At 55.8% G+C, this 14584-nt stretch overlaps 1 protein-coding gene and 1 long non-coding RNA gene across 5 annotated transcripts; one reads left to right on the top strand and one right to left on the bottom strand.

Moving 5' to 3' along the window:
• Nucleotides 1-4255: 4255 nt before the first annotated feature.
• SERPINA5 (serpin family A member 5) lies at nucleotides 4256-14562 on the bottom strand. Of its 4 annotated transcripts, none has more exons than XM_032345161.1 (5): nucleotides 14459-14562; nucleotides 8077-8709; nucleotides 6455-6725; nucleotides 5946-6093; nucleotides 4256-5308 (listed from the first exon to the last, which is right to left on the bottom strand). In XM_032345161.1, the coding sequence occupies exons 1-5, from the start codon at nucleotides 14553-14555 to the stop codon at nucleotides 5120-5122; spliced, it is 1338 nt and encodes a 445-aa protein (XP_032201052.1). In that variant the 5' UTR covers nucleotides 14556-14562; the 3' UTR covers nucleotides 4256-5119. The 4 variants fall into 4 exon arrangements, with proteins under 4 accessions (XP_032201052.1, XP_032201053.1, XP_032201051.1 ...); XM_032345162.1 differs by having other exon boundaries at nucleotides 14469-14558; XM_032345160.1 differs by having other exon boundaries at nucleotides 8077-8809; nucleotides 14469-14552.
• LOC116591846 lies at nucleotides 6721-8127 on the top strand. The gene is made up of 3 exons (XR_004286180.1): nucleotides 6721-7138; nucleotides 7513-7572; nucleotides 7821-8127. It is a non-coding gene; the product is annotated as an uncharacterized LOC116591846 (long non-coding RNA).
• Nucleotides 14563-14584: the final 22 nt, after the last annotated feature.

The raw sequence follows: 14584 nt of genomic DNA, 5'->3' as shown, positions 1-14584 counted from the left end.
TTTTGCTATCTGTACCCTGCCTGTATGCCTTCATGGACAGTCACCACGAGGAGTGGTGTATGGACACACACTGGGCTCTCCCAAGTGCCGAAAGGGCCTGGCCATCTTAGAACCACCTCCCTCCTACCTCATTCCTTGCAGAAAGGTGGCAGATAATCCGTTCAGGGGTGTGGCTCTGCAGGAAACTGGAGAGGGGCACCGATGTCACCTGCTCGCCGTCCCCGATCCCTCGCAGCAGGAGGGATCTGACTCTGACTCTTTGTGAACGGAGACGTGCGGAGGCAGAGGGCAGTGCCAGGCATCAGCGGGTGGCATCCCGTGCCAGGTACGCAGGTGGCATCTGGCGGTCACTCCCCGCCCCGGCACCCTACACGGTGACATGGGTGCGGATGACGAGTGAGACTCCGGGCTCCAGCCACGTGTGTCCTCTTTCAGTCCCATGAGCAGGACGGACTCTCTGCCGTCTGGGTCTTTGCTTGTGATCTTCACCAGGTTCAGTCCTGCTTGTCCCTCAGACAGCAGCTTCCATGCCGCCGCCTCAGGGCTCCCTCTGGACCCCCGACTGCAGGTCGTCTCCCCAACCGTCCCTCTGGCACCCCATGCTTCTCCTTTACTGGCCTCCAGCTTCTGCCTTTACAACCCACTCCCGCCCCATCCCCTCCTCTGCTTTGCTTTTTCTCTTCCTTAACATTTTTCTAAAGAAAACAGCTTTTTATTTTACAACAGGTTGTGACAGACGGAAAGGCAGTAAAAACAGTGCAGGGAGTTCCCATGACATAAACATCTGAGGTCTCTGCGGCGTATTTATCGAAACGGAGAAGTGGATGTCTGTACAATGCAGACTTACTTGTATTTTTTTTTAAAGATTTTATTTATTTATTTGACAGAGATCACACGTAGGCAGAGAGGCAGGCAGAGAGAGAGAGGGGAAAGCAGGCTCCCTGCTGAGCAGAGAGCCTGATGTGGGGCTCGATCCCAGGACCCTGGGATCATGACCTGAGCCGAAGGCAGCAGCTTAACCCACTGAGCCACCCAGGCGCCCCAGACTTACTTGTATTTTAACAGGTTTTCCACTACCGTCCTTCTGCTTTTCCTGGATCCCAACCAGAAAAGCACATTACATTTAATTTCCTCTTCTCATCCATCTCCCCTGGGGGGTGACAGCTCCCCAGGTGTCTGGGGACATCACAGACAGGTGCCTTATGAGCAGCAGAAATGTATTTCGCACGATCCTGGGACTGGAAGTCCGAGGTCAGGGCCAGTGTGGTAGGTGCAGAGCCCTCTTTGGTCACAGGTTTGTGCCCTGCCACAGGATGGAGCAAGGGAGCTGTCCGCAGTGCCTTTCCCAAGGTCAGGAATCCTATTGATGGGGGCTCCACCCTCATGGCCTACCCACTTCTCAAGGGCCCGCCTCCTCCTCCCTTGGTGGGGTGGGGGGTGGGGGGGTGTTAGGGTTTCGACCACTTAGTTAATGTGATGGGCGCCAGTGTCCTTCCCTCCCTGGGCTCTGTTTAGAGAAGCGAGGTGCCCCGTTGAGCTCATTCGCCACAACTCTTGTCATCAACAGACATGCGTCATACTCTACTTCTCTCTTTTATTCCTTGTTATTTTTTAATTTCACTGTCTCTCCAGGCAAGATAGTAGCTTCACCAGGGTAAGGATTTGGGGGATTTCCTTCCTTTATCTCCAGCACCTGGGACAGTTCCAGACAGAGTGGGCGTTGCATTACCTCCACAGACAAAAGGCACTGCCCTCGAGGCAGATTGTACTCCAGGTTTATCTGTTCCGTTAGCTGGTTGTGGCCAGAGCCTGTGTCTACCAGGCCACCCTTTAAGCCTTGTATGAATTCCAGGCCCAAGGCCCTGTATGAATTCCAGGCCCCTGTCCAGGCTCTTGGATGAATTTCCAGCCCCCAAACAATGGTTCTTGGCCGAAAGAATGTAAATAAGCAAGAGTGGGCAGGGCGTGCTCGCTGGGATGTGAAATGTTTCCTCTTAGGCGTCCAGGGTCATTTTCCTGGCCCAGGTCTCTGCAGAAGAGGCAGGGGGCAGGAGTGCTCTGCCCTAGCGTTGTCCTCTGAGTTCTGGAGGCGGTGGGTTTGCTAGGGGAGGTCCTGAGAGTCCATGTGGTCAGAGAGGGAAATGATAGTGGGTTCCCAAGAACAAACTGGGGGTTGGCAACAGCAGCAGGAACCCGAAGGGAAGTGGCTCCTTTGGGCTAAGTTGTGTCCGCCACCCCATCCGTCTGTTGAAGCCCTAACCCCCAGCACCTTAGAACGACACTGTATTTGGAGACAGAGACTTTAAAGAGGTGATTCAGTTAAAATAAGGTCAGTAAGGTGGGCTCTGGTCTAGTCAGACCAGGGGAGTCTGGGAGACCGGAGAGGAGGTTAGCACCCCGAGAGACGGCCATGTGAGGGCAGAAAGAGAGGAGACCCTCCGGGAGCCCCGCCAAGGAGAGGGCCTCGGGACCACCCAACCCCGCGGACGCCTGGGTCTCAGACTCCAGCCTCCGGGACTGTGACATCACACAGTTTCTGCTGTTAAGCTTCCCTATTACTGGAAAGGACGGACGAGGTCAAGGGGAGAAACGGCCAGTGGGGCACTGGGGGAGCAGGGGCACGCGGTGCGAGTGAGCACCCCTCCATGCCTGAGTGGAGGTGTCCGCTCGCCTGCCAATGGGAGAGTGAGGCACACACTCAGGGGCGCTCAGGGTGTGATGCGGACCACCAAACCACCCTAATATGGGGAGGAAAGAGAACAGAAATGCCAGCCTCGCGATCAGGGTCCCTGTCCCAGACGGCAACGCAGGCACCTCCTGCCCTTTGCTCCCCTTCACAGCCCCTATCCTGGCCCAGAATAAGGTCTCCATGGTTCCCGCACACACCAGCTCACTCAACACCCTTCTCCAGCCCTTCCCTCTGCTGGGGTCCCTTCCCTGTTCCCAAACCTGCAGTCTGTGGAAGGCTTACTTACTCCTTAGACCAGCCGGGTACCATCTTTTCCAAGAAAGCTTCCCTGATCTCTCCCTCTCTCTCTCCCAGGGGCTATATCATTTGGTTCATCCCAGGATTGTGTGACAATTGAGTTACGTGGCCTGCAATGACACCCCGCAAGAAGCTTCCATGTGTGACATGAGGTGTCGTGGAGCCCAGCCTGCCCTCACACCTAGTAGCTGTTTTGTGGCCACGTGACCATGTGACCATGTACCCAGTGACCTTCAGACAATGCTGGACCTTGTTCTGACACACAGTACACCGACTGGACCTCCCCCTGACCTTGGGCTGGCTGAGCAAACAGTAAGAGAAAGATCTAGGCATTTCGCAAAGGAAAGGCACACAGGAGCTCGATCTGACCCCACGAGGAGGCCCAATCCTGGAACGCTGACCTGAGCAGAAATCACAGACGCAGACAAGCTGTCCAGTTCCAGTCACGGCCATCCACCTGGCTGTACGTCAACACAGGCACCACCCGGGTCCCAGAGCCTGAGCCTCTCCCTGACCTCAGCCTCTGGGTAGGCACTTATGTCCCCTCCGTGAGACAGGTACACTGATAGACTGTGCTGAGGGACTCCGGAGATGACAGATGCAAAGTGTCCCCAGAGGGCTGGCCCTAAGTAGGTGCTCAGTACTTTGGGGTGTGGCCAAATCTTGGGGTTCTGACATCGTTTGGTCTAGGGGTTATTCTTGGGCAACACAGTGCATACTCTGGGATCAGAGTGGTAGAGGCAGCCTCATGGGGGTGGGGGGCAAGCTGAGGGGCAAGCACTCAGATTTAAGGAGGTAGCTAATTAGGGGACAATGTGAATGAAGGGCTCGTTCACTCCATCATTGATTCTTTAAAGTGTCTGATCCCATTCATTTGGAAGACGACGACCTGTCTGTAGAGGCTTTCATAAAAGAAGAGAGAGAGGATAAGCTTACCTGCATCCCATGGGGGCAGATGGCTGAGAGGTCCCTGACCCAGGCTTCTGGGACATAGTCATGTCTTCCCTACAGCAGAGCACAGGGTTGAAAATATGCTTCTGGGGGGGGGGGCACACTCCCAGGGTCCAAGCCACATGACTGGGTTAACAGCCCGCTCTCTGCAAGCCTTGCCTTCTCCATCTGTAAAATGGGGAGAACTGTGGTACCGGCCTCAGGGCAGATAAGTGCAGCCATCCAGCTAAAGATCCTAGCACCAAGCCTGGCACATGGAAAGCTATTGATGTCGCCTTTCCCAGTGTTATTTCTGTAAGTAAGGACAATGACACCCAGTGTTTGCAACATGCTGTATTGTTATTGTGGACACTAAAATTCACAGTTAGTCATCAACGTCTTCAGTAGATATGGTAGTATTTGCAACGGGCCTCTGGGCTCCCCCCCAGCCGAAGCCAGGAGGTTGCTACTGAAACCACACGATGGCTCAATGCTGTGATGGACCATTTCCACCCTGCTGTCCACTTGCTTTTCTTCAAGGACAAGTAGCGCTGGAATATCTTAAAATCTACCGTGACTGGCAGGGAACACCCAGCTTCCTTACATAACATCAAGGAGCCTTCACCTGATCCTTCATGGTATACATGGGGGAAATAGAGGTCCAGAGAGGGGCAGAATTATCCCAATGTCCCCTAGCTGGTTAGCTGGGACAGAAGCCCCATTCCAGACTCTCATTTCAGTGTTCTCTCCACATCATGATGAACTGATGGTTGGCATGGTTGGCAAGATGAGGGCTCAGCTTAGAAATACATTTCTTGGTAGAAATATCTACCAGAACAAGCCTCCTACAGAGCTCAGTGTCACTGGGCTGGAAGTCAGGGGCCTGGATTCTGGGCTTCTCTCTACCACTAACATGCTGTGTGACCTTAGGCAAGTCAACCAACTTCTCTGGGCCTCAGCGCTAGACTCCACCAAGGAAGGGTAAAGGCAAGACCAAATGCTCCTGAAGGATCTTTAAGGTGCCCACGTTGTGCAGTTGTGTGAGAAGAAGCAACCATTAGTATATCAATACTATGACTATTATTACTTGTAAAAGCCTCATTAGTCCAGGAAACCTGTGTCAATCACCAGCTCCCAGCAGACAGATGCCACGGTGTGCCTTCAATTTCCACCACCTGTGACCTTCCAGGAGACACACCCACCTCAGGGGTGGGTCACTTTGCCAACAAAGAGGATATTCGTGGAGTTCTCCACAATGACCATCAAAAAGGGCCTGTTGAATATGACCCTTTGGGAGCTCATCGGAGCTGACTTGAACATGAAGATGGTCTCTGTGGCTGCAGCCGCTTTGGTCCCCGACTCGTCCACCTCCACCACGGCCTTGTGCACCATCTGCGGAGGAGACATCAGGAGTCACTGAGCCACCAGGGGCTGGAAGATGTCATCCCAGGAGACAGCAGAACTTCTGCCTGTGACATCCCTGTCCAAGTCTCCGTGACACCAAGCAGGTAGCTAATGACACAGCTGTGTGGCTACCGTGCATCGGGATCTGTGCCAGGGGGTGACTGACTGCGCCTGTGCTGTCCATTGAACTGTCACAGCATCCCACAGCAAGGCTGCGACCCTCCAATTTTATAGAGAGGAAGGTGGCACAGAGAGGCCAAGTAATTGTTGGAGGACACACCCAGCGAGTGAAGGAGCTAGCACTTAATTCTTAGTTTTGATTGCTGAATGAGAGCTCCTCCTGAGACATGGAGCTGCATATGGTTTCCCATGGCGCATAGGATAAGACACAGTGTGAGATTTTTTGCTTCTTAAGGGAAAAGAGGAGAGGGAGAGAGACGGGAAGAGAATATAGAATGTGGAACGGAATGGGACGGAATGGAATGGAATGGAATGGAACGGAATGGAATGAAGGAGCAGAGTGGAGTGGGGTAGAATAGAATAGAACAGCATGGCATAGCATAGCAGAATAGTAGAAAAGAACAGATACCTCTGAAAGCAGGAGCCCAGGAGCTCCCGAGCTCACCTCAGAGACCTGGATGCTGGAGTGGTTGGTGATGCCAGTCAAGTCAGCATGGCTGGTGAAGACGTCATTGATGCCCAGCATGGGGAGGACCTTCTCCAGCCGGTAGGAGCCCTCGATGGAGAACTTGGGAAGGTAGAGCTCAAGCTGCCTGGAAAGAGGACAAGAACATTCTGAGACTCTTCCCAGAGTGTCGGCTCCCCGAGCTCGTATCCCCGCTCTCTCCCCTGGGCTTCGTGAGCATCCTCCAGCCCCTCATCTAGAGCCCAGCCCACTCTGGTCTTGGACCTGGGCTGTCCCAGAGGTCCCTGCCTATTCTCATGGCTCCAGCAGGAAACCGGGTGGTGTCCAGGCATGCTCCCTCAGACTGGGCCAGGGCCTGGGGGCCAGAACCTCATGTGACAGCTCCAGGCTTGGGGGCCGCTCCTGGGCTGGGTGAGACCTTCCCACCATGGCTGTGTCTCCCCAGAGGTGAGCAGGGCCAGAATGGTCCCATGTCACCTGCAGAGTACCTCTTGGTGAACATCCTGAGCCACTTCCTTAGTGTTTTCTCATTCAGTCCGTTCTCCAGCTGTTCCATCCTGCCCTCGCTGGGGAGGATGAAGAAAGCGGTGGCATTCCCTTGGTAGGGGACACCCACCACCTTGCAGGAGAGGTTTCGGTCCAGGAAGTAGTAATAATGGTCGTCGCCTTTCATCATGGGCACCCGCACCACGGTATCTGAGGTCACATGGAAGTCTTGCTTTCGGGTGTTTTTGTGGTCAAAACTTGTCCTCCACTTAGCTAAATATCAAAATGGGAAAGACATTAGAAATTCTTAGCTGCAAACGAAGAGTGTCAAGACAGTAAACCCATCAAGCAGAGCTTGTCCTCCCCAGCACAGTCTCCTCGGGGGCAGGGACCGCGGAACTCCTGGAATAGGAAGGCGAGTCTTTTTATGCCTTTGGGGATGTGCCCGGACTTCCTGTGGGCCTTTTCCTCTGACGTGGGCCAAGCAAGGAGGATGCTTTTCGTGTCTTTGGAGGCCCTCAACCGCTTAATGGAGTTTGATTCGCTACTGTTTACTCAAGGTCAGACGCCCTCAGGAAAACGGTCAACAATACAGATGACGGACAAATCGACACTACACCTGGGGGAGTTATTCTGTTTTTCACTCTTTCCCCACTTTTGGATTTTGATCTATGTTTGGGAGAGAGGTATGTAAGGTTCCTGGACACACAGGATTCTTGTTACGGAGGAGCCCTCTGTTTGCCTTGCTGCTCCGTCTGATTCCTGCTGCGTCTCTACCATCAGCGAGATACAAGTAGTTCTTTCCATCTAATCAGTAGTCATCAGATCTGGAACCTACCCCAGGGCCCCTCATAGCCTATGTCACAGTTGTCCCCTGCAGCCTGGTGTCCTAGAGAGAGCCCTGCCCTGGGGGACAAGAAATCGTGGATTCCAAGCTGGATGTTTGCTCCCTTCTGTGCTCCTAGGAAGGGGGAGGAGTTAACCAGCCAACTATCTTCCTCTTTCCTCCTTCCTTCCCCTCCCTGCCTTTACCCACTCCTGCCTTCCCACCCTTGGCCAGACCCCACACGGGCACCGAGAGGCTCAGCATCTAGAAGGATAAGCAGACATGAGAGCCAAGGTGAGTAGGGGTAACCACACGAAACGTCAAGGGAACGAAGATGGAGAGATCATCTGTCGTGAGGGGGGCGGGGGGGACTCTCCAGAGGGGACAGGGGCTTGTCAAGGCGTTTCTCGCTGAGGGAACAGCCCCTAGGAGGGCACGGGAGCAAGGATGCGGGGGTAAGGGAAGGCCCTCCAAGGTCTCTCTTAGACCCGCAAGCCTGCCCTGAGTGGTCATATGGTGGCCATGGTGGTCTCGTGCTTTAGATCCAGCGTGGAAGCTGTGACTCCAGGGCCCATGGAGAGGACCCAGCTCTTCCCCGGTGGGGGAGACAGCAACCGGGGGTCACTGACCTCCCTTTACACCCTCAGAAGATGCCTGCTTACCCTCGGCTGCTTGTTGGCCTCACTCTGTCAACAGGCCCCAGAAGGGACTAAATCCACTCCCACTCCTTGATGCGTGTGGGGATTGGGTGCTCTTTTGACAAAAGCAGCAGGAAGGGCTGGTGTGCAAGGGTCTTACCTTTAAAGAAGATGTAATTCACCATAATCATGACCTCCGTGCTATCCAGGTCCTTCGCCAAGTCTGAAATCTTGCCTTGAGTTTGCTTTGCCACATAATCATTGATCTGCTTCTGGGCCCCTGCGGGATCCCCAAAGTCAGTGGGGAAGGTGTCCGCCAGGTACAGCGTCTTCATGGCACTCAGGAAGGTGTCCTGGAGGTGCACCTCGGGGCTGATGAACAGGGCGTTGCCGAGGCTCAGCTGGACGTCCTCCCTGGGCTGGGCAAACTCCAGCAGCAGCCGGTGGAAGGTGTTGTGGAGCTCCTCCTCCGAGCCCTCCTGGGGACGGACGCCCAGGCCTTCCAGGATCTGCTCCTTCGTATGGGATCGCGCCCCCAGGGACAGCATGGCCAGGGTGGTGGAGATGCTCAGAGGGGAGAAGAAGATGTTCTGGTCAGGGGCGGCCGTAGCCAAGGCCCTGTAGAGGTCAAAGGCAAAGTCCCTGCTGGCGGGGGCCGCGGTGCTGAGCACGGGTAGCTCCTTGGCTCTCTTCTTCGTCTCCCGCGAGCGGGGGCGGAGCAGGCTGGCACCCGAAGGGGTGAAGAGCATCAGGCATAGGAGGAGGCAGAGCTGCATCGTGGCCGCTCCTCGTTCTGGAAGGCAGGTGGGAAGGGGTCCTCTGGAAGGGTGCACTGCTGGGGGGAAGTGCGTCAGGCGCAGGTCCCAGAGAGGTGACCCCCTGAGTGGCGGAACCTAAGGGAGATGACGAGCCTGTGCGGTGGGGAGAGAGGTTTCGAGGAGGGCATGGGGGCTCGAGGACTGAGACTCGGGGGACTTAGGCATCTAAGGGTCGGAAAGGGAGGAGAAGGCAGAGCGTGCAGACCTGAGGTGGGGGCTGGCCCCCCAGGGACAAGAATCCTCTCATCCACATCAGGGCACATGCTATGGGGTAGGGGAGGGCAGGGCTCTCCCTCCTTTTGCCTGATCAGCATCTCTGAGGTCCCCAGGGAATGAGAAGCCTGCCTCCCAAGTGGCCTCTGACTGTCACTTTGACCCCTGGGGAAAGAATGTGCAAGGCCTGGTGGCCCTTTTATGAACTCAGACCAACGACCCACCCCACAGGCCCCTCAGACTGCTGGTCTACCCTTGTTCACTCAGCAAATACATACCGCGCATCTCCCTCGTGGCACGCAGGGTGCCAAGCTCCAGAGACTCGTTGGTGAACAGGCAGATGCCAGCTGGTTCTTTCTTCCTCTCCCCTGGGGGGCTGTGCTAGGACCCCAGGGCCATCCTCAAGCCTCATCAGAGGTGCACGCCTCCCCCGCAACCCCGGGAGGAGATTCTGTCCTCTTAATGTAAACACTCCAACTTCCCTCCTATTCTGTGAGGGCTGAATTGCGTCCCCCAGACTCCTGTGTGGAGGTCTCAACCCCTAGCCCCTCAGAATGTGACTGTATTTGGAGACAAGGTCTTTAAAAAGGTCATGAAGTCAAAATGAGGTCTTCCTGGGGGGCCTTGATCCAATCTGGCCAGTGTCCTTGTGAGAAGAGATTAGGACCCAGACACACACACAGAGGGGCGGCCATGTGGGGACCCGGGGAGGAGACCAGCATCTGGGCGTCAAGGAAACAGCTTTGCCAAAACCTTGAGCCGAGACCAACTTTCTATTCTGTGATGCTTTGTCACGGAGGCCTGAGCCAACACGTCTCCTCTTCCTTCCGTCCCCCAGATGAGGGGGCCAACTAGGTGAGCCCTGGGGGGTCTTCGACCCCTCTTCTCCTTCTTTCTTCCCGCCCACATCCCTAGACCCCTCCTCTCCAACCAGAATCCTGTGCCCAGGCCTGCCAAAGTTCCCTGTGCGCCTGGTCCCCTGTGATCAGCCCAGACTCTGCAGCCCAGCCTCCTGGGTTCAAAGCTCAGCCCTGCTACTTCCTACTAGTGCGGTTTGGGGCAAGTCAGTCAGGCCCCATGCCCTGTCCCCCACCTGTCTGTACAATGGAGGTGATGCTGTACCTGGGCCAGAGCGTGGCCGGGAGCTTTAAAGCTCCCTTAAGGGGTCAGTATAGGGCAAGCGTTGTGGTTGGGCCTGGCGCAGATCTGGTGCATGGGTCGGTCAGCCATGGCTGTTGCAGTTTCAGGGTCAAAGCCCCACCGAGATCCCCCAGTTCCTCAGCTATGCTTGGGGTACACGCTCTCACCGCACCCTTGCTCTTGTGGGGGAGCTGGTGGCCTGTCTGCTGAGGAAAGCTTCTCTGCGGTGGTGGTGGTGGTGAGAACTTCTCCGCGGCTGGGTCTTCTTCTCCCATGGACACCATGTCATCAGGTCCCTGGCCTCAGGGTCCTCCCAGAGTCACATGACCCCCCTAAACCCCAACACCAAAAAGCCCCAAATAGCTGCATTGGACATTGCATGCAAAGTGGCCCACTGTAGGGGGTGGGGGAATGCCAGTGACCCTGGGGGTCAGGCAGACCTGGGCTGCAGTCCTGTCTTTGAGCAAAATCGAATGACCTGAGCAGGTCACGCCCACCCACCCTGGCCTCCACGTTGCACCTGAGCTCACAAAGGAGGCTCATCCAGAATGTTCTGTCTGCAGACACTCCGGACCCCCCCAGAGCCCCACACAGCAGCCTCCGCAGTTACGGAGGTTCCTCGTACCCGCCTCCGTGGACCTCACACCCACCGGCAGAGGCGGGTTCTGCTACTAGCACTGTTCTATGGGCGTCCTCTGAAGCTCAGAGAGGCCGAGGCACTGGCTGGTGGGGGTCCAGCTTGGGCTTGGACCCAGCTTTGACACTGTGATAATGTGATAATGTGATGTGCCCTAAACCGCTGTGCCCTGTGGCTTCCCTGGATGCCTGGCCCCCCTTCCGTGCGACAGCCCCCCCGTCTTGTTGTTCCCCACCCTGGCAGCCAGCACCGTAGCTGCGAATCTGCAGATGATTCAGCAACAGGGTCCCGGCTTCCCAGGCTGACACCCCCTTTTGTGTGCACCCTGAGAGTGCGGGTCTTTAAAGGACGTGGCGGGGTGGTTTAATCTCTGTGTCCTTTGAACTTGTTAATTTTACAGCACAGTATGGTCCCTCCCGCAACATGGCGGGCATCAGGGCAGCGGGACGGAGCTGAGCAAACATTCAGCTCCACACCCCCTGCCCTCGCTATCACAGATTAACACCCAGCTGATAATTACTTCAAAGGAAATGCTTTCCAGGAAGAGTTGCAGACACAAGGGAGTGTCCTGCTTGGATGGAACCCAGGGCTCAGGCAGGAGAGAGAGTTCTGGCCGCCTGTCCTTGCAGATGCCCCGTGGCCTTGGGCCAGTCCCTGTCCCTCTACAGGCCTCACTGTGTTCATAATCAACTCAAGGTCTGTCATGTGCTGTGGCCAGTAACCTTTCTCTCCACCAGTTCCCCCACCCTGTACCCCGCCAAACAGCAGAAGTCCGATGGGCCGCAGCCGCTTTCCTGGCATCCGCTGAGTCTTCCTGGACAGCTGGGTCTCTGTGGAGGGGACCGCAGCTTCATCCACTCTCCCCTGGGCTGCAGGCTTGGGACCTAGAACTCTCACTCCTTTGGGGCCCACCTTATCTCTTATGAAAGCCAGACACTCTACAGACATTACAACATTGAACCATCCACGAGAGTCCGCATCATGAAGACCATTTCACAGATGGATAAACTGAGGGTGAACAGAACAGCACCGCTTGTCCCAGCTGATGTGTGATGGAACCAGGATTGAAATCCAGATTCCTGGGACTGGTGCACACACTGCCTCTTGTCTTCCTTTCATGGTTCTGAGACATGATACCTCGTTCCTCCTCTCCTGTAGCTCCTGGGGAGGATCCCTGGGTGTCACTCAAGCTGTTCACCTGTATGAGCTCATTTTCCCTCCTCCACAGCAACTCGGAGTTGGTATTGTCACCACGGCACAGAGGAGGAAACAGAGGGTCAGAGAGATCTCTTCTGAGAAAATGGGGCCTCAGGGAGCTCGGTTCAGGTTTCCCAGGCTCCCAGCCTGTGCCATCACACCCCTGGTCTCTGGGGGAAATATGCAGCTTTGACAGAGTTTTGTGCCACTTTGAAGCTAGGGCGAGTCTGCTCCAGGCCCTGGGAGCCTGGCCCTTGGGAGACTGGCTCTCAGGCAAGAGATCGGAGCCTGGCCCAGCTGACTCTCGAGACCCCTGATTCCAGCGTTTCTGCAGATGGGCCCAAGGTCCAAGGGAGGAGAGCAGATCATTCAGGTTCCTCTGGCATCAGGACAAGGTGACGTGAGCTGTCTGGTGCAGGCGGGTGTGGGCAGGCGCTGGGGCAATCCTCCCACGGATCCCCACTACCCACGGACTCAGAATCTGCTTCATTTATTCCAAATGTTGGGCAACAAAGTTCTACTGGGTCAACTTTGGACTCAGCTGGGCGAGGTGGGTGGCGGAGGTCTGTCCACTGATTGCAAAAGGAGATGTGAGCTTTGGGACACAGACAGAGAGGGAAAAACAAAATCCCAGTTTCCTCGATCCTAAAGATCTGGGAGAGCTTCCTGGCAGCAGTGACTCAGGGAACTTCCTTACCTTCCTCCCCACCTCCAGACCATCCGCGAGGCTTGTGGGTTTCTAGCTCCAGAGCGGCTCTGACATCTGCCAGTCCCTCCCCTTTTCAGCTGCCATGTCCTCCAGAGGTCCTGTCACCTTCCACCCACCCACTCCTCTTCTCCTCCTGTCCCCAGAGCCATTCTGAAGACATCTCCCTCGGTCACCCACCCCGGGTCACAGCGCCCCACCACCTAAGAAGGTCATTGCCGCCTCCAAGGTGTTGGGGAGCAGCACCAGCTTCTCCCTGGCCCTCGGGCCCCTGCTTGAGTCCCACTGCTGGTGATCCCTTGCCTGCAGCTGGCCCCTCCCTCTGTGTTGTCGTGCTCTGTAACGGCCCCTTGATTGTCTCGCTGCTCTGCTGTGATGTAAGCGCGAGCCCACTCGGGTTTGCTGGGGCCTTCCAGCATTCCGGCCTCTCTCCCCTACAAAAACATGTGCTCCCAACAGAGAGGACCAGCACCAACGCTGCTCTCCCTGTGAGATTTGCAGTCAAGGGCTGGAGATTTTTGCAGTCAAATGCTCTACCACTGAGCTATACTCCCTCAGACCCCTTTTTGGAAGGCAGGAAGGCAGGCAGGCAGGCAGGCAGGCATGCCTTCTCTGTGGCTCAGGGGTTTTAGACCCCATGCTGGACATGGAGCCAGGCTGGGCTCCAGGACTTGCCAGCTCCTGTCCAGCTGCCTGACTCCCCTTTCCCATTTCTTTCTTAAAAACTATTTTATTGAGGTCTGACTGACATACCAAAAGCCAGACATCTTTCCCGTGTACACCCGCGAAACCACCACCAACAACAACACATCCCTCGCCTCCCGGCCCCCCTGCCCTCCGCCCTATTCTTCACACAGCAGCTTCTTGATCTGGGACCAAGGATGTTGGCCAGGGGAGAACTCCCCCTTCTATTGTTGTATTTTTTGCCAAGGGCCCCAGCCTTAGGAAAACTGAACAGTACACTTATTTTATGTCGACATTTTGCTTATTTGACAAAATGCCTGGGCCGCCCGGGTGGTTCAGTCGGTTTAAGTGTCTGCCTTCAGCTCGGGTCAAGAGGGCAGGGGATAGAGCCCCACACCGGGCTCCCTGCTCAGAATGGAGCTTGCTTCTCCCCCTCCCTCTGCCCGTCCCCGCTGCTTGTGCACACACACTCTCTCTCGCATTAAATAAGTCAAAGCTTTAAACACAACACAAATAAACAAAACCCAAATCGCCAAACAGCGTCTGGAGCTCAAGCAGCCAGCCGGGCAGCCCTCACTCAAGGAAACGGAGATGTTCCGTACCTTCTCCTGATTTCTCAAGGTCCAAGATGGCAGGCACAGAAAACAATACAGAAGCGCTCTGGGTTACGGAGCCCTGGCTTGGGGACCAGACGCTTCGTCCCCACAATCTTACTTTGGGGTTTCTCCGCCTCCTCCCTGATCTTTGTCGCAGGGACTGTCTTGTGCCTTGTCGGGGGTCTACTCGCTGGATGCCAGCGCAGCCCTCTCTCCAGCTGCACCAACTACAAATGTCTCCAGCTGCTACCAAATGTGCCCCGGGGATAAAGTCCCTTCTGAGTGACAGCTGCCATGCATCTTGCCTATAAGGACACTGAGGTGCAGCCATGTGGAGGGTCGTGCCCAAGTTCACACAGCCAGGGGTGGGGTCGGGGGGACCCTGCTGCTTCCAAGGCCCTGGCTCCTTCCCCATCACCGCAGAGAGTTTTCCTGGTCACTCTGGGACAACACCAGAGCTTTGAAGCCCCCCAGATCGCATAACCCGAGTCCTGTCTTCACTGTTCCCCACATACCCTTAAGCCTATGGACCCCCTGCCCATCTTCAGTACCTGTACTTACTCTGTCCCACAGCCAAGTGTGCACGCAGTGGAGGTCACAGTCCCTCGTGCTCAGTGAGAAGCCGAGTGTTGGAACTGGAACCAGCATTTGCCACTGACCTTGGTTGGGCCCTGACT

Source organism: Mustela erminea, chromosome 5 (genome assembly GCF_009829155.1).
Source record: "Mustela erminea isolate mMusErm1 chromosome 5, mMusErm1.Pri, whole genome shotgun sequence".
Classification (NCBI taxonomy): Eukaryota; Metazoa; Chordata; class Mammalia; order Carnivora; family Mustelidae; genus Mustela; species Mustela erminea.
This window is presented reverse-complemented; position numbering and strand designations above follow the sequence as displayed.

Bases quoted from the DNA above. Each gene is read 5' to 3' on its own strand.
- SERPINA5 (XM_032345161.1), bottom strand. From the start codon at position 14,555: ATGCTGGTTCCAGTTCCAACACTCGGCTTCTCACTGAGCACGAGGGAC. The intron at 6,726-8,076 runs GTAAGACCCTTG...TTTGATATTTAG, and splicing joins GAATTACATCTTCTTTAAAG to CTAAGTGGAGGACAAGTTTT. The intron at 6,094-6,454 runs GTACTCTGCAGG...TCCTCTTTCCAG, and splicing joins CTCAGGATGTTCACCAAGAG to GCAGCTTGAGCTCTACCTTC.